Raw genomic sequence first — 20,328 nt, 5'->3', positions numbered from 1 at the left:
CTATGTTCCTACTCTTGAACTTTAGTGAAAGTTAAATGAGAACTCTGTGATTTATACACATAAATAAATGATGCCCATATCACTTTCTTTTGCTGCTTAAAATATCCCCCAAAATTCATGTTTACAGAGGTAAACTCTCTGTCCCAAGTATTGTAAAACAACTGATTATATTTATGAGAAGCAAAGATGTCAGGGAACTTGTGAAATTTAAGACTTTTGGCTCCTGGATGGTCTGCCAAAGGCACACAACGATGGCTGGAAGTTGCTCATTTCTTCAGGCAGTTCAGTAGCCTGCATGAAATCATGCAGGATCAACATTTAACTCATAAGGGAACTATGTGAATGGCTTTTTGAACAAAGGTGACAGAAATTGAATGAACCTGTTAACTAAGATTGGGTGAATTTTTGCTGTGTATTTACCAGTGCTTAAGCTCCTGAAACTCAGCTTCAAATAGCCTGAAAATTTAAGATGGAGAGAAATGTTTTATTCAGTGAATAAGTTTGGGAAATGTAGCGGATCTTCATTCCAGTGTACAGAAGGATTATCGTCTTATTACTTCCCCACTGCTGCCATCCTGTAATAGATTACTTACAAGTAAATATAACTATGTTTCTGCTTTGAGTCTTCAATCTTGCCTTGTTGAACTTCATGTATGTAATTAATACCATACCATTTACAATTAGGTGATTCAGGAAAAGGTGGATATGAAGTTGCTTTTTCTACTATTATTAAAAGAACTGTTTTTGAAATTTATGGCATGACAATGATAAAAATTTATTAGAGAATGTTTTAAGAATAATATCTGAGCATCCTAAAGGTACTTTTTTTTTTATCATGTTCTATCTGTATAAACATAAAGGAACCCTTGGTAGTTTGTAGCCATCCCCTTGCACCTAAATATCCTTCAAGTACTTTACTGGAAATACTCCAGATCCAAGAGGCACTAAGGGGAAAACTACCATACAAATGAATATTAAGTAAGTACTTAAACCATTGGAAGGTATACAGTAAGTTGCTATGATTACTAGGTCCCAGAACCTTTTCCAAGGTTTGGTTTTCAGTAGATAATGTTGTTCATTCACAAAGTAAAGAAATTATTATTATTATTATTATTATTATTATTATTATTATTTTTACATTACATTTCATGGCTCTTTAACAAATAAAGTCAGTGTCATGGGATGTGACTGTACTATTCTTGGTCCACACTCTCTGATATGCAGATACAGCACAGGTTACAACACACTCCTGAACTCCACAGCAAACTTAACCCCTCATCATTTTATTGTCCTAGACCCTGACATCATTGTAGTTGAAAGTTTTCCTGTGCCCACCTGGCTCCTGCATACTCATAGTCCCACAGCTGCTCAGACCCAAAATTAACACAGAGAGGCTTATATTAACTACAAACTGTATGGCCTATTGCCTCAAGTTCCTTACTAGCTAGATCTTACATCTTAAATAACCCATTTCTATAAATCTATACTTTGCCATGTGGCTCATGGCTTACTGGTATCTTTATATCTTGCTTCTCTGTTCTTCTAGTCCTGTACAATTGAGCCACCTTGCTCTCTGTTTCACTTGAGATAATGTTCCAGTTCCTGATAGCTGAACATTTACCTCCTGAAGAGGCCAGATTGAATGCCAAAAATTCTGGTGCTATTATTTCAACATCCATACCTGTGTCTAATAGCCTTCCAAGAGAATGTTATTTATTCATATTTTTTAATTTTGGTCTGTGTTCATTTATAGAAGTTTGCCAAAAAAATTGCTTTATGGTTTCTCCTGTATTTTCTATTCTCTCTGCTATAGCTGTTATATCACCTTGAGCAGCCTAGTTTATTCCATTAGGCATTTGGTGATTTAAATGCTCTGAAAAGGGGTTTCTTCTATGATGGCAGGATAGGTCTGAACTGAATTTGCTGTGGTGGCCTTCATGAAGCCCCTCTGAGAATTTCCCAAGGACAGAAGCAGTGGATTACCTTGTATGTCCCTTGTTTATCTACATTTGTTGGTCCAATGTTTACCCTTACCACACATTCTGCACAATCCAAAAGGGAGAGGCATTCTGTTGCTGTTGTTCCTTGAATGAACATTCTTTCTAGGAATGCGCTGTTTACACTCCCTTTTCAAGTGACCTTGTTTACCATAACCAAAACATCTGACATGATTTTCCCCCAAAACTTTTGAAATCAACTCTCCTATCCATATATCATGATGGTCATGAGACTCAATATTAATTGTGTCCCTGATCCAATCCTCCAAGGGTACTGATCTTGCCTTTAATGGCCTGATTATTCTTTTGCATGTTGCATTCATATTCTCAAAAGCCAAAGATACAATTATTATCTGTCTAGCTTTCTTAATTTGCTATCATTCTATTTACTGCTGGAGACAGTCTTTGTAAGAAATCCATGAAGGATTCTCTGGGAACCTGTATAACTTTTGCAAATGATTCAATTTTTTCCTGCTTCCTCAGTTCCATCCCATGAACTCATGGCTGTCATATGGCATAGAATTAAGGTTTTCTTATCATATAAACATTGTCTTTGTATATCAGTGTTTTGCCTTCTCCAAGAATCTGATCGTGGGAAATTTCCACACCTCTAGTCCTACATTGTTACATTATTGTTTTAGCCTCCTCTTTGAACCATGTTCTCCATTGCAATTGTCCCCCAACCTCTAGGATAGCTGTAACTAATTCTTTCCAGTAATGAGGGACAATTCTATTACAAGTTGACTACAAGTTTAACATCTGCTTTACAAATGGAGAATGCATGGCATATGATACTACACCATCTTTAAATCTCCTTAAATCTAACATTTCCACTGGAGTCCAATTAGCTTGTAGCTGCCTGTGATTAGGTAGTTTCTGTAAGCTTACTGTATACATTAAGATTTGTTGTCACTTAATTTTTATTGATTATCAAGTGAGGCATCATTTGCCTAATTTTGAAATACCTCCTATCTTCTATTAACTGAAATTTTAAATCTTTCTCCTTAAAATATGGAATTTATCATGTCAACACTATGTTAACTGTTCACTTATTAAAAATAAAATATATTGCACAATTATATCTATATATAGATATATAGATATAGATCTATATTATTAAAAAATAGGAACATGGAAACTGAGCTGTTAGATTTTTATACTGTAGTCTTACCACAATATTACTTCAAAAACATAGATTTAATTGCTGATTGCCAAAGAAAATAGTTTTTCCCCCAGGGAATAATGCCCCCTCCATCAGTTATCTAATAAGTAGCCAGTTCTAAATCCTATGTACGAAAGTAACATATTGACTGAAAATATTGCATTTTTGTATTTAGGAATGTGTGTGTGTGTGTGTGTGTGTGTGTGTGTGTGTGTGTGTTTGAAACAAGAATTAAAGATAAAGACTCTGGAGGCCATGAATTTGAAAGAAAGCAAAGTGGATACAAAGGGAGGTACATGAGAAGTGTTGGAAGGAGGAAAGAGAAAGAGAGAAAGTATGTAATTATATTTAAATTTTGAAAAATTAGTAAAATATTTTAATTTTTAAATTTAATTATGGTCAGATCACTTTCCTATTTCCTTCCTCCATCTCTTCCCAGTTACCATGCCTCAGATCCCTTTGATACCTCTCTTCACTTTCAAGATGGTAATCTGTGTTTTAAAATTATTACATTTATATATACACAAATATAAATGTAAATATGTGTATATATATGTATATATCCTGTTGGGTCAGTTTTGGTTGTTTTGTGTTTGTATTTTCAAGGCTTACCACTCTGAGTAAGGCATCCAGCAAGGAGGCTTCTCCCTGGGAGAGACAAGTATTTTTCCTAGGAATCAATAGTTGCTTGTAGTTCTTTATCTTGGAGTGGAACCCTGTGAAAAATTCTCCTTCCACAAAAATATGTCCATGTCCACACTTATTGTTCCTGTCTTATTTATGTAACTATTTATGCAGTGTATTTCACAGTAGACTTCCTTGCAATCTGGCTCTTACATTCTTTTTGGCCCCTCTTCCACAAAGTTCCCTGAGCCATAGATGCATAGATGCATAGAACTGTGATGTAAATGTATTCATTGTTGCTGGGCTCCCAACTCATTGTGAGTATAATCAATATTTTTAAAACTTAATGAATATGAATTTCATTTTTACTGTGTCTATTATTTTAATAACTAAATTCAAATATTTTTAATTTATAAGAATACATTTTTAAATGCATATGAGCATTGTGTGCTATATGTATGTGAATGTGTGGACTCATGTTCACATGGAAACCAGATGTATATGTCAGGTGTCCCGATCTCTGCCTTATTCCCTTGAGGCAGGATCTCTTACTGAAGCTGGAGCTAGGCTGATAAGCATCAAGCCCTAGCAATTTTCATGTCTCCATGTCCACAGTGTGGGCATGATAGGTGAACCTGGCCACGTCTGTATTCTTACCTTGTGATTTGGACTCTGGTCCTTATGTTTGCTCAGCAAGTTATGCACCCAATATTCAACAGAGAGTTTTTATATGTAACACTTTAATTTTCCTTGAAATCCACTCAAACAAATGATTGTTTGGTCATTATAAAATTGACTAGCTTTAAATTCATCTACAAGGAGTAATTGTGAAGTTGTGTTTACAGATATTCAACTGAGAAAGAAGGACCTGACCTGAAAATGGACAATGCCTTCCTCTGGGCTAGGTTCCCAGACTCAATCAAAAGGGAATAAAAAGAGAGAATGATCTAAGCACCAGCATTTTTCCCTTTTTTATTTTTGACTGTATAAAAGATGAACAGATGCCTACCAAGTATCTCATGCTTCCTCTGCCATGCCTTCTCCACTTTGTTAGACTAGACTCAGTGGTAGAGCGCTTGCCTAGCAAGCACAAGGCCCTGGTTTTGGTCCTCAGCTCTGGCAAAAAAAAAAAAAAAAAAAAAAGAATGGCATAGGGCTTCAGCTCATCCCTGCTTCTTCAAAACCTTCCCTGCTGTAAACCAAAACTTCAATGTTTTATCTGGTATTTTTCAGAGGAAAGAAAGAAAGACAGAGAGAGAGAGAGAGAGAGAGAGAGAGAGAGAGAGAGAGAGAGAGAGAGAGAGAGAAAGGAGGGAAGGAAGGATATATAACAGATTATTGAAATATCAATATGTTCAAATTAATCTTCAGCTTTAATAAGAGATTTACTTAACAAAAGAGATCAATGTAATCCTCTGAGTGTTTCCAGATGAAAATGATTTGAAGAAAATGCTTGGAAAACTCCAAACACTAATTCGTTGTTCTCTGAATGTTACAAAATACACTGCTTCTGCCTTTATTAACCCAGCTCTGTTTTCTGTTTACAGATCAGAGCAATATTCACCTATTTTTCACATCATAATTAATTGTGGACAATGCTCAGAATAATTAGTCAGAAATGTCTTTTGGGTGGTAAACAGGCCTGTGTCACAACTACTGTCAGTAGGCTTACCCGGCACACTTACCCCACTGCCGTGAATGCCAAGAATGCACTCAGAGTTTCAGTTTGATGACTGATGATAAATACAGCCCACCCTGTGTCACCCCACAATTTCAACTTTGTCAGTATATGCTTATTGAATTTGAAAATGAGAAATTAGACAAATGAGCAAGCAATATACAGAAAGAAATAATGATATAACATTCTATATAACTATGTAAGTCTTTCATAATAAAGGTATTTAACAAGAGAATAATAAAAATGATAAAATAATATTTAATGTTTGTGCATACATATATTAATGAATATATTTACCTAATTTACATCTTTTTCTAAGAATTTAAATCTGATAGAGAAAAAGTGAAGTTTTTAATCTACACATATGTTCAGAAAGTGGGATTACATTTTTTTCTGCTATTTATATATAATCCTTCAAATTTGCATTTCCCTACATCTTTACTGAAAGCTACATATGATTTATTCCCTACAGCAGTTTGATACCTAAGAAGTAAAGCTATACTATAGGTAGGATCTTTATCTTTACAAAGAGTAGAGCCAACGGAAAATTGGTTCCAGTGATTTTTTTTTTTCTGATAAACAAACTGACAGCAGATTTTTACCAAAATAATATTATAAATGTTTTGTTTTGTTGTCTTAGCATGTGCACTAAGTAGTTTTTTGTTTGGTTGGTTTTTTGAGAAAAGGTTCTCTGTGTAGTTTTGGCTGTCCTGGAACTTGCTCTGTAAACCAGGCTGGCCTAGGACACAGAGATCTGTCTGCCTCTGCCTAAGGAGCGCTGGGATTAAAGGCTTTGGGCCCCCACTCCCTCGGCAACTGTTTTTTGTTTTTTTGTTTTTGTTTTTTTTTTTTTTCCTTATGAGCTATTGAAAATTTTTCAGTGATCTAGGAAACAACAACAAAAAAACCAAATATTTTTTTTCAAAATTGTACATGTTTTTCTTAAGAGTAAATCCAGAGCTGTATAGTGTTGCTTCAATTTCTCTAAGAATATAAGCTTAAATAAGTACGTTTGTGTATTTCAGATATGCTTCAGCACTTTCTAATCAAGAAAATAATAATGCTGTACCTAGAAATTTCATTTTAAAATCCTTAGAGAACAACTTACTGCTTCTGTGTCCTGACAACTAGCTGTGCACCTACTGCATGTTTACTTATACTGAGCACTTGTGATATTACCTGCTCCTAGATGAAAATTATCTCTCTTCCTGTCTTCTGTGCTGTCTCTGTCTCTGTCTCTATCTATCTATCTATCTCTCTATCTATCTATCTATCTCTATATCTATCTCTCTCTCTATCTATCTCTCTATCTATCTATCTATCTATCTATCTATCTATCTATCATCTATCTATCTCTCTCTCTCTATCTATCTATCTCTCTATCTATCTCTCTATCTATCTATCATCTCTCTCTATCTATCTCTCTATCTATCTATCTCTATCGCATCTCACACCCTTTCTCTGAATTACATGTTCAGTTTTTCTCTCTTACAGTATTTGTTATGTTTGACTTTTAGCACAATACCAATGTCACCTCTAGACTACAATGTATGATAGCTTATACAAGGAAGTTTATTCTTTCTAGCACATCTTTTTTGTCTTTTCTTGAATTTTGGATAAATTACTATTGCTAGGTGACCTTCTTGAATACTTTTTTTTTTTTTGCTTATTATTCAGTGGGTATCTGAGTGATTCTGAAATTGAGATTGGAAAATCAACACACACTTAACCTTGGGTAAGGATGGATTTATTGTGTGCTAATTTTGTCTGTTTCAGAAATATTTTCTCTAAACCAAAATAAAGCTACTTTTAATTTATAGTTAGTGTATCTTGCAATAACTTGAGGGTACGACTCTCAAAAACAAATGAAATGACTATATTTATTCTAACTATATTATTTATGATTTCTAGAGGATTCATTGACTCACTCTGTTTTAAAAATGAAAATCCTTAGTAATTTTAGTATTTACCTAATTGCAGGTATTTGAACTTTTTATTTGATGTTTATTTAATTTATACTTAATACCACCAGAGCCCTAAAATTTCAAATCTCAAAACATATTTATTCTCTAAGCATGTATTGAGCATAAATAATCATTATTTCTGATTATATGCTGAGATGATTCAAAGTTTAAAATTCAGGTAATCTCTTGAGTGGGGCGACCCAGCACAATGCAACCTTATTTAAATTAAGTAAACTTCAAAAATTCATTGCCCACATTATGCTTGTGGTATTTGAGGTAGTCACAAGCCAGGTGCAGAGATTAGATTTCTTTTGGAGAATGTAGATATCAGCTACCTTTGGCTCCACAGAAAGTCCTCTGGTGCAACAGTAGTTTAAATTGTATCTTTTATTTTACAGTGTTTTTCACAGACACATTCTCTCCCTGCAAACTTGTTAAAAACAAAAGAAACAAAAAAACCTTACCTTGAAAAAAGTTCATTCCTATCTTTTCTTTTGTAGTGACAGAATCTTTTTGTCTGTTCCTTCCCATTTCTCTGTCAGAATGCAGGCTTGCTTCCAATGCCTAATAGCTCCTTAGAAATGGCTTTCTGCAATTTGATTATGATCATATGCCTTTTCTTTGTATTTTTTTCTCCTCAGAATATGTTCAGATTCTCAGATCTTTGATACCACTTTTATGAAATTTAGGAGAATTTGGACCATCATGTTTCTAAATATTTTTCTGCTAGCTCCTCCAGGACTCTAGATATATGTATGATAAACAGCCTGATACCATTCATTTAGCTGTCTGAAGCTCTTTAGTACATTTTCAGTGTTTCCCCTTTTTATTACACTTGGGACATTCCATATTTTACAGTTTCAAATTTACATATCTGTTCTGCCAAGACTTGTCATATATAATATACATCCATTGGGTATGTTTCAAACCTTGAGAATAACAGTTTTCGTCTTTAAAATTTTTGTTTGATCCATCCTTAATTTTTTTTTCTGTTGATGAATGGCAATATTTTTTAAAAGATTTATTTATTTATTATGTATTCAGAAGAAGGTGCCAGATTTCATTACAGATGGTTGTAAATCACCATGTGGGTGCTGGGAATTGAACTCAGGACCTCTGGAAGAGCAGTCGATGTTTATAACCACTAAGCCATCTCTCCAGCCTGGCAATATTTTTTAAACTGATAAAACTAAAGGAATTTTTGATTGGATCCTGGAGACAGTGAATCTCATGTTATTCAGTTATGCCCTTTGCTGATATGCATTTGGATTGTAACAGAGGTTGACAATCATGTTGCTGTTGTGTGTTTGTGGCTTTATTTATTCATTTATTTATTTAGCATCATTAATCCCAAAGAAAATTCTAGGGATCATCTGTACCATTATGAACGCCCAGTACTTCCAAGTTTAATCTTAATGACCCAGGAGTCAGTATGGGCCGTCCACCCTGCTGGGAAGAAGCTGAGTTAGCCTTAGTCTTTTCTGGTCTTTTAAATCACAGGCTCACAGCTTTTCAACAGCTTTATAATCATGACCTGACTTCTTACCCTTTATTTGCAGTCTTAGCTATCAGCATGAATTCAAGGACTTCTCTCTGCAGACTTCACATATTTGTTTTTTGTTTGTTTGTTTGTTTGTTTGATGCTGTTGTTGTTGTTTACTGATAAACTCTCATCCCAAGAAGTTTGCCTCATCATTTTTAGCCTTCTCAGACATTTTGACGTTTTGTCTCTCACTTCTCATGACAGTGAGCCTAACATCTATGTGTGCAGCAATCCCTACTTTTTTTGAAGATTTCCTGGTCCTAGCTCCTGCAGTCTCACAGTCTCGAAGCTGCTCAAACCCAAATGAACACATAGAGTCTTATATTAAAACTGCTCTGCCATTAGCTCAGGCCTACCACTGACTAACTCTTACACTTAAACTCAACCCGATTTTGTTAATCTATAAGTTGCCACATGTTCTGTGGCTTTACCTGTGTGCCATTGCATGTTGCTCCTTGGATGGCGAGCTGGCATGTCCCGACTCAGCCTTCCTGTTCCCTTCTCATTGGATCTAAGCCCAGCCATATCACTTCCTTGTTACTGTCTGTCTATACAGGTCTCTATGATTGGTACTGGGATTAAAGGCATGGTGTCACCATGCTTGGCTGTGTCCTTGAACACACAGAGACTCTCTGCCTGCCATGTGATCAGATTCAGGGCATGTACCACCACTGCCTGACTTCTGTTTGTGGCTTGCTATGATCTCTGATCTCCAGGCAAACTTTATTTAATAACATACAAATAAAATATCACATTTCAGCACAAATAACATATCACCACACCTACTAGGATTTGTCATTGCTAATTGACCTTGTTTACCTGTCCAGAGAGACAAAAAGGACAAATCACAGCCTTAATTTTCTTTGAGATGTCACAGCTCTTCACAGTTTGAGCTTTACTAAAATTGTTCTTGCATGTCACCCAGTAGATCCTTGCCTAGAAGATGGAGGTCAATCATAAGTATTGTCTGAATAACAGATGTTTCATGTATATTTACATGTTTTTATAGTTATTTGAGTGTTTGTCTCCATTATGTTATCATGACTGTAAGTGTGAGTCTTTCTTTAATTGACCAAAATTTCATGCAATAGATTTATATAAGCTAGATAGTTCAGTAGTAGTGTAGGAACAAGATAGTGGCAACCAATCCAAGGATTGATTTTTCGAAAACATTGATGTGATAATACAGACAACTTCAACAGTTCTCATTGTCATCCAGGCTGATAGAAGATAGCTACCAAAACAGCCTGTGGGAGAGGTAAAAGCCTGTAGTCTGCAGAGTACTTAGTATCCCCAATTAGGTAACACCAAGACATAGGGTGGGAGTTCCCACCTAAAACCTGAGAAAGCTTTAAAAAAGGATTCTATAATGGAGCCAAGAGCAGCTTCCTAGTTGTCTCTCTCAGGCCAGCCAAAGCCTTCAGGCTTGAGTTACTCTATGGCTGGGTCATGGCAGGTGGGCTTAACCTGCAGCGTGGCAGGAGTGAGGAGACTCTGCCACCTGCCTCCATGAGAAGCAAGATGTAAAGATGCCAGTAAGCCATGAGGCATGTGACAAGGTACAGATTTATAGAAATGGGTTAATTTAAGATGTAAGATCTAGCTAGCAAGAAGCCTGAGCCATTCGGCCATACAATTCATAATTGGAATAAGTCTCTGTGTATTCATTTAGGTATGAGCAGCTGCAGGACCTAGAGGTTGTGGGAGCAGAGTGGGCACTGGAAAACTTCAGCAACAATTATGTTTGCAAATTAACATTTTTACAGAATCTTTCTATGTAGGACACGAATATTCTATATCTGGCTGACCTGGTACTCATAGGGGCCTGCCTGTCTCTTTGTCCCCAGTTCTGAGTATAAAGGAGTACACCACTATGCCCAGCTTTATTTGGTGTCAAAATTTGTCTTGAGATTCATAGATTTGGTATAAGATGGTGTAAAGATAGCACAGTGCTATTCATAACAAGAACTAAGTATGTAAATGCAACCGCACATTGAATTAGTCCATAAATCATTAATCTGACCTCATTCAGGTCACCTCATCTAAGAGCTTCCATGATTGCTTTCTGACCAGCAGGTCCCTGTCTACAAAATAAATGTCAGTCATAGGAATTACTTACACATGACTATATCACAGATAGGATATTTCAGAAAACATTTTCCATAAAACTATAAATTGAAATTATGGTTTTGTGATTTATATTTTTAATATTGTTCTGTACTAGTAAGAAAGGGAATATACATTAGATTATCCAAAGAAGTTTATGTTTTAGTATGTACCTTAACTTTTCTTGTATTATCAGAGATTTGTCTTGAGTTATTCAATAGGTATAATTTCATTAGATTAGGAAAAACGCATCAATTTTAATTTCTACAATTCTAGCTTGAATATTTCATAATGAAGGAAAAAGTAAAATGTAGTTAAGTTGAAATAATATAGGATAGTCTTAAATCATTCTTTTTGATAATTTCCTTATTTTTATGTAAGTGACTTAATGTTTTGTTTATTAGTTCTACCTTCATTATAATGACTTGTATGAGGGTCTATTTTGAATTAAAGTTATAACCTCAGATGTAATCATTAGTAGCTTTATTTGAAACATTTTATGCTACTAGCTTGTGCATGATTTCAAGAGCACTTCTTTTATATACATAGTGTGTAAATGTTTAAGCATACCCAATTTATGTGGCTTTGAGATTTCTACTAGATTAACAATGAAATAAAAAAGCATCATTTAAAATGACCCTTAAACATCAATTGCATTTCTTAACTTATAGCTGAAATATTTTAAATGGGTTCTTCATATAGATATATAACTATCACCAAGAAAATGCACCCATTGGCTATCCTTCAGCAACGACCATCCTTATGGGTGTATAACCCTCCAAAGGTTTTCTATTTCATATAATGGTAAACAGAAGAGGACACCTGGCAAAACATCGACACTCAATAAATACAGCTATGGATTTTAAGGTCTTCAAACAAAAGTTTCATTGAGTTTACTTAAAAAATGAGGCTGAGGAAAAAAGCTTGAGTATTCCTGTGTAATTTTCTAAGTATTGATGAATAATGGCTGTATATGTCCTTTAACTTACCTTTAACAGTGATAGCATACATTATTGGTTCAATCAAATGTCATGTACAGAGCTAATTGTTCTTTCTTCTGCCAAAAAAAAAAAATCAAAATCAAGCTTCTGATATTAACCTGTTCTTTTTTCTTTTCCTTAGCCTTTAATGGAATCGGTTGTTGGCTTCTGAACATAGGATTCCTTTGCCGAAGCAGATAACCAGTGTGCCTATTGCAGAGCATATAGTGGCACACTCAAACACTTCAAAGTGCTTATGCTACTAAATACCATTTTCATCAGACTTAAACATGTGTACATTTATTTTATTTTGTTCTTTTCACAGAATCAAAGGGTTTATTCCTTAATTTTCTTTAGCAAATATAGGTATACTTAAAAATAAAATGAGTCATATTTGGGGCTAATCATTGGATACAAAACTGAGGTATTTTTTAAAAATTGTGTGTAATTAATTATGAGAATTTTCCTAACATGGTTTAGTCAAGTGATGTGTACCTTTGACATTACTAACTTTTTTTTTTTTTTACAAGACAGTTATATTCAGAGATTTGCATTTTCCAGATGGCAATTTGAAACCTGTTCAAAGCCAGAGATACCTATGGAATTTAGTTGTTTCATTGTCTGATTATTTTATTTGTTTGTTTGTTTAAGGATTAAAACAAGGTGAGACAACCATGACCGGCAAAACACAGACCAGCAACGTTACCAATAAGAATGACCCCAAGTCCATCAACTCCAGGGTTTTCATCGGCAATTTAAATACAGCAATCGTCAAAAAAGTGGACATTGAAGCTATTTTTTCCAAGTATGGGAAAATTGTGGGCTGCTCCGTTCACAAAGGGTATGCTTTCGTCCAGTACATGAGTGAGCGCCATGCAAGAGCAGCAGTGGCTGGAGAAAATGCCAGGGTCATCGCAGGCCAGCCTCTTGGTAAGCTATGCTCGGTTGCAGATTTCCCTTTAGTCTATCCATATCGCCTATAGAAGAATTTGTTAGCAGTCAGCAGCTCCATACTATTTATTGCTTCCTTGGCCAGTTACAGTGTTAGAAATTTATCATTCAAATCGCATTCTTTTGCAAGTAGCTAGTATTATCTCAACAAATATGTCAACTTGTGATTAAAGCTGTTTGTGATATTTACAACCTCCACCAGTTCTGAGACAGGCAAACACAATATTTGCATCCAACTTAAGTTTATTTGACTTGAAATAGTGTGTAACTTCCACAAAACATAGGCTAAGTTTCTTGACCTATTTTTGTTTATGATGTTGCCTCATCATGTTCACAAGAATAAAGCCAAAAGAGTATGTTAAAGAAACCAAAGCACTGAATAATCCAGTGAGACAAGCATGAAGACTATTATACTATCAAATTTGATCAATTCAAGAAAACGTTTACTGGGAGGAATAGTGGAACCCAACTATTACTCCTGCCTAGAGACTGAGATACAACGATGGAGAATCTGGCCGGATGGTGGTGGAACATGCCTTTAATCCCAGCTTTTGGGAGGCCAAACCAGGTGGATCTCTGTGAGTTTGAGGCCAGCTTGGGCTATAGAGTAAATTCTAGGAAAGGTGCAAAGCTACACAGAGAAACCCTGTCTCGAAATAAAACAAAAACAAAAACAAACAAACAAACAAAAAAACAATGATGGAGGATCTGAACACATCTTGGGTTATACAGTGAGAAACAACAACAACAAAAAAATAGAAACACTGGGAAGCTATAGTATTCATGAATATGTGAGTGAAGTCTGAAGTATAGTTTTGAAAAAAATAAAATGCTTTTATATAATATCTGGTATAAATCTCCAAACATGCAAAATGCCAGTTTTTATTTATGTCTTCACTGTTCACTTTCTCTACTGTGAAGAAAGATGATATTTTTCAATAGTCTAGCCTGTTTTACAGGTGCTCAGTTGGTTTCCTTAATATATACATCCCATACTCAGCCTGATATTGGAGTTTCCTATTTGCTTCTTTAGAAAGTATTGTAATAAAAAATTCTTACTTCACAGCCACATTCAGGTAATTCAGGATCAGTCTATAGCCTGTATCCTCATTACTGTGAAACTAACGTGACCTTGTAGAAACACCCTTGGTTATTACTTTTTATAAAAAATAATTATGAATATAAAGTCAATTTTAACTCTGATTCTCTTTCAAATGAATTGTAGCTAATTCCTGCTTTCCGTCACCACTCAGCTGATCAATATCTTTAAAAACTTGGATCAGACAAAGAAAGGACTATAACTCCACTTTTAGTGTCTTAACACTAAACAAGGGACAGAAATGACAACCTCAGATTCGTGTGCATTGAGAAGCAGAGTCAAATGCTACCTCTAATGGGATTATTTCTCATTCTCAGTCATACCTGTGTCTCTTCTTGGTGTTTCCCTGAGGATCATCTTCAAGATAGATTAGATCAGACTTTATATCCAAATCTATGCTAAAAACTTTATTCATTTAGATGGAACTTAGTTTATTAACTTCTTTTGCCTATGTGGAAAGACTTTTGTACTAAACAGATGCTTTGCAATTTAAGTAATAACCTTGCTTTTCAGGTCAAGTACCTGAAATTAACCACCTTTTCTTAACCCTAATCACAAGAAATCCAGGCAAGGTAAGACATCCAGTTGTTCCCTTCTGAAATCAGTTCTATAGAAATGTGGGATTAAAACCCCACTTTCCAAACTGCATACCCACCTTCATCTTCAAGTACCATGCCTATTTTTTGTGGACTTGGATAAAACATGACTTCAAGTAAATTGATTACTTATTTCTTGATTTTTTTATTTACTTTCAAATCAAAGGTTTATAAAAAAAAACACTAGACTTGTCCCTGATGTGCAGTGAATGTTAATGGACATAATAACAGGTTCTTACAATGTAAAACACACACTATATAAGCATTTGCCTTTCTCTTTACAGTAGGAAAGTATTGTATTGGTTAAGCCTGAGTTATTAGTTCACCCATGATTAAAATTTTTTGTCTCTAATAATGAATAATCATGAACCACCTTCTTTAGAATAATCTTTTCATCTTCTCCGTGCATTTTTAAAATCTAAAATAGAATTTGAAGTTGGTTAAAAATAAGTAGTGCTAAGAAAATTTCAACATCCTAATGCAAGTTCTTAAATGAGACTTTGCTTAAAATAAGACTGTTTTTATGGTTAAATGACAAATACTATCATTGAGCATTTTGATGCTGCAAGAACAAGATGAACAGAAAAGTTTAAGCTGGGAAGAACATGCTGAAATGTCAGTATGAGAAAAGTTCAGGGATCATGCTGGTGGGTGGGTTAGTGTAGTTAAAAAAGACTGTGGGTATATGATGAAAGTTGGTTTATGGAGTTGGGAGTGGGAAAAGAGGTAATCATGCTAAAAGTTAAGGAGGAAGTCCAATAATCTGTTAACAAAGATAAGAAAGAATCAAGAACAGGTCCTACATTTCTGAGCTGATTCTCTGTTAATGATTTTGCAAGTCAGTATGAGAGAGGATTTTTAAGAAGGAAAAATATTTTGGTCTAAAACTATGAGTCCAGAATTGGGCATTTTTTATTAATGATAGCTCATAAGCTGAAGGATACTTGGGCATATGTATTACTAAAATCTCACAAATATAGAACCCAAAATAAGTGAGAGATTTAAACAAAAGTTGTTAATTATGAGTCATTGACACAAATTGTGTTAAACCCATAGGAATGAATAATTAACCATGTGGCATAGATGGAATGCAAAGAGAGTGTTGAATGAGTTGGAGTAGGTGAAGAAATGTTCACTTTCCTAGAAAGAAGATTCATAATAAACACCCAGCAAAGACTGGAATGGAATGAATTTGTTTTCTGGATTTGTATGCATGCATTTTTTACTTTTCCTTGAATTTCCCTTGTCCTTATAGCCCACAGAGTATGCTGTGCCCCTTTATTCCACAAACAACTGCCAGTCTCTATACTAATAGACTACCTTACTGCAATATGCTGGGCTGTTTTCCAAGCTGAATAGCCTTTTGATCAAAACCAATGCTTACACTTACACCAATGTTTCTATCTGCCAAACCAAAGCCCATGTCTTGGTCCACAGAAGGTCTTTCCATTCACTTCCCAATGCAAGATTGTTTTGAAACTTGCCTTTGTTAGGGTCCTGGAGAAGTCCCACAAAAGTCCACCACCCAAATATACAATCAACAAGAGCGTTTATCATGCCAGCATGCTGGTGCCTGCCATCTCACATAATGACAAGATGGTGAAGACCACAAGAGGGATATGTGGGCTCTGTTTAAGGGGCATTCCTAGGGCACTTAGGTCATTTTATACATGATTGGCTCAAGCAAGAGACAAACATATTAGTATATTCTAATAGGCCAGGACTAGTCAAGGGCTGGTGAGGTTTACAGTTTTCCATTTTGGGGCAGGCCTGGACAAGTCCTGAGCTATTTAGGCTTAGGTCACCAGGCCTCCTTCTCTTTGTTGTAGAGTGATTGGCCTTTGTTCATAGCTGTTCCTCAAAAACTGCTTGGTCAGTTCCAAAAAGCAGGGAATGAGGCCTAGTTCTTAACTGAGTTATTATGGCAGGCTGCCATGATATTTGCATGGCCCTCTCAGCATTCATCAGGCAAGGAGATGTTCTTATACTGACTGGAAACCTAGATATCCTGGTGACTAAGAGAGTTTCCCAGCAGTCATTATGGATTTGTATGTTTGAGAATCAAGAGGCTTTCTAGGTCAATATTGTTTGACCATATTCTCACTGAGTTGTAAAGAACATGTATTTGGCCATGTTTCACTGTCTGTCTTCAAAAAAATTATTAGCATGATGGAAATGTTCCACAGATCAATTTCAAGTCAGGCATTGCAGACTAGCCAGCGCATTTTGCCTATATGTGAATATTTTACCTCAGCAATTTCATATCAATTTCATATATCCTTTTGCACACAGAATATTTTTTCCAGTGAAAACATCTTCTACTATGAAGTTTTTATAAAATTCTGTTTTTGACATACAGAATTAAGATATAATTTATATCTTTTCCAATTCATACAAAAAGAGACACTATTTTGAAATACATTAAATCTTGCCTTAAAACCACAGAGCATGGAGTAATTGTGGTTGTTCAGAAGTTGGAGTAAGAACTTAATTTTAATCTGGATTTTTCATGTAGGTCATATTCTGATCTTGGTTAGTTACTGTCTCTGGATTTTAAATTCTTACTCTATTGATTCAGATTCCTAAGTCCTATTTCAGAATACATAAAAAATTTACCCTCAGTTAGTGTAATGATTCATGCATTTTGTCAAAATGAGAAACTTCAATATAATACAATGTTCTCTGACAGTTGTTATTTTCTTTAAAAGTATATATAAATATAGAGTAATAATTCAATTGGTGTTATGTTTTTCTTTTGGGTTTGACTTCCTTATTTATTACTAGAGAGTAATTAAAGAAAGGTAAAAATACTTAGTTGTTTAAACTATAAGGAAAGTTTTTTCTTCTTTCTTTTTGTTTTATTTCTTTTAAATTTATATTAGTTTACCTTATGCTCAGGGGATTTCTTCCAAGATGCCAAGTTGATTTCTGAAACCACACAAATAATGCTGAATGTTCTTTGTATCATGCTTCTTCCAATTAATTCATATTTATGATGAAGCTTAAGTTATACATCAATAACAATACTAATGTTAAGGTAAATAAATTATGATACATACAGTACTTAGTGGTATTATAGAAGTATGGCATTTTGTGTCAGTAATGTTTTCATCTGGTTTGTTCAGAACACATTGGTTGTAATTGAAACTGCAACAAGTGAAATCACTAATAACCTTTAATTAAAACATGTCCTAGACCTGATAGTGAGGTCGACATTTGTATTTCCTTTAAAGCTTGTACCTTTGGTTCACAGAGCACAGTATCTTCAAGTGACCTTTCAGTGACACTGTTTACCTCTTCAGATTGTGACTCTTTTCAGACTTGTTCACTATTTCCATGTTGACATGGCCTCTTTGTAATTCCAGGTCACATCGGCCTCCTGAAGAAACTTATTTATAAATATCTTTATCATATATTTGGATAACATAACTCCAAAGTAGTCAGTTTTGGGTAATGCTACCTTCTAATGATGCATAATATCATACTTTGGATTTTACACAGAAGGTAATGGCCATAATTTAATTTCATTTCTTATTCATTAAAATATTTTCAGCATATCTTTGCTGTCAATTAGAAATAGAATAGTCCTCCTCTTCCTCTGGATTCATGGAACTGATGTGGGTAAAAGATTTCCAAATTTTCTGTGAAAATAAAGATTCCTTCATGATCCATATTACTAAAGAAATTCTAAAAATCAGACTAGCTAGATAATTTATTAATTAAAAATAAATGTCATCTCTATAAAATAAAAATCTATCTTAGTTTGATTATTTAATTGACTAGAGTAAAATTTAAATTTACTAAAATTAATTTTGACATACCATGTTAATATTTACTAAGTTAGAATCCTAACACTTTTAATATTAGAAATGCTTATTATAATTTTAAACTAATTTTAATCAGGAGAACTTTTGTTCTTACAAATACATTCCCTTAAAGAGTAAAGAGTAAATAAACTTAAAAAATATTTTGCACTGACTATTTATAGATCTGAAGCTGCACAAATTCTTCTTTTGTACAAAAATATCATGCAGAGGCTAGAGACTGATGTACATTGGGGCCCATTTCACGCATCTACTGATTACACTCGTTGATTACTCATGAGCTATAAATAAGCATTTGTAATGTCTGTCTTTTCAGATTATCTCACTGTTCCATTGCCTGAAGCAAAAAATTATGAACTTTGAGAGTTGTCTTTAAATAGTAAGAAGAAATAAGCATAAGAATCAAATACATTTTTTCTTTGAGCATCATTAATAAGGGAGGAAGAATCTGTCTTCAGATCCGTCTCCTTCTGCATTAGTCATCTTTCTATCACTGTAATAAAATACCAAAAAAGCAACTAAAAAGGAGGAAGTATATGTTTTGACTAATAATTTTGAGAATTTAGCTCATAGTCATGGGTATATGATATTACTGTTTTGGCCTCTAGAAGACAGAAGACCATAGCAAGTGTGTGTGATGGCTGAAAATGGCTCATATCTTGCTAGCTGGAAATCAAAGACAGGGAACCAAAAAAAGAGGGTTGGGGATATGATACATTCTTCAAGAGCCCAACTTCAATGATTAAGTTCCAGCAAAGAGATTCTGCCTTCTACAGTTTCTATCATCTGACAGTATCACAGTAACATACAACCTCATCAATAGAAAACACAGTGATGAGGTCAGAATGTTCATGGTCCAGTCACTCCATGAAAATTCATTTCATTTCTGGTGAATATAGAAGAAAGAAATGTTCTGTTTGGCAGTTCAAGCAAGGGATGGTGTCATTTCCTTAGGCTCCCATCTCCTGACCTCATCTAATAAAGTGGGGTGCAACAGCAGCATTCATTAGGAATCCTATTACCAGAACAAGTGAAATTCTTCTTAGACAGCTAGCTTCTCTACTACATGAAGATTAGTATTTGGTAAAGTTTTTTTTTAAACCATCAAAATGAAAACTTCAGTGTTTCAGTAACAGTAATATACAATTGAGTTGTCTGTGACATTCTGGTATCTTTCTTACTTATGCTGTTGTATGGAAATTTCAGTTTCTGAAATAATCACATGGGTGCTATAGAAAATTTGTATGTGCACTTTGGGAAACACCATTCTATACTGCGTGTGGTGATTTGAATGAGAATGACTCCCAGGGCTCATATATTTGAAACTTTGGTTTCCAGTTGCTAGAACTGATGGGAAGGACTAGGAGTGTGGCCTTACTTGAAAAGGTGTGTCATAATGGATGGGCTTTGAAGTTTCAGAGAATCCTCATCATCCCTAATCTCTCTCTCTCTCTCTCTCTCTCTCTCTCTCTCTCTCTCTCTCTCTCTCTCTCTCTCTCTGTGTGGTGTGTGTGTGTGTGTGTGTGTGTATCTCTATTTATCTGCCTTTCTGACTCTGTCTCTCTTTTTCTCTCTCTGTCTCTGTTTCTACTTGTGGATCAAGATGTAAACTCTCCTTGCACCTGCTCTTCTGCATTTGCTACACCACTGTGTACTCTAATCCTCTGGAACATAAGTTATCAATTCAATGTTTTCTCCTATAGGTTGGTTCACAGCAATGGACAATAACTAAGTCACTATGGGAAGTACTACACATAGGTAGCCACAAGGATAGAAGCATAACTTGAAAATGAGATTGGTACAA

The 20,328-nt window shown here is 34.8% G+C and overlaps 1 protein-coding gene across 8 annotated transcripts in view; it reads left to right on the top strand.

Annotated features, from left to right (window-relative positions):
- Positions 1 to 20,328, top strand: part of Ralyl (RALY RNA binding protein like) — a 669,774-nt gene that overhangs the window by 271,997 nt on the left and 377,449 nt on the right. For all 8 annotated transcript variants that reach the window (XM_036177971.1, XM_036177968.1, XM_036177966.1 and 5 more), the window contains one exon: positions 12,706 to 12,984. In XM_036177971.1, coding sequence (XP_036033864.1) covers positions 12,729 to 12,984 — 256 coding nt within the window. In that variant the 5' untranslated portion in view covers positions 12,706 to 12,728. The remainder of the gene's footprint in view (positions 1 to 12,705; positions 12,985 to 20,328) is intronic.

Source organism: Onychomys torridus, chromosome 2 (genome assembly GCF_903995425.1).
Source record: "Onychomys torridus chromosome 2, mOncTor1.1, whole genome shotgun sequence".
Taxonomy (NCBI): Eukaryota; Metazoa; Chordata; class Mammalia; order Rodentia; family Cricetidae; genus Onychomys; species Onychomys torridus.
The sequence above is the reverse complement of the archived record's forward strand: the minus strand, read 5'-3'. Positions and strand labels throughout refer to the sequence as shown.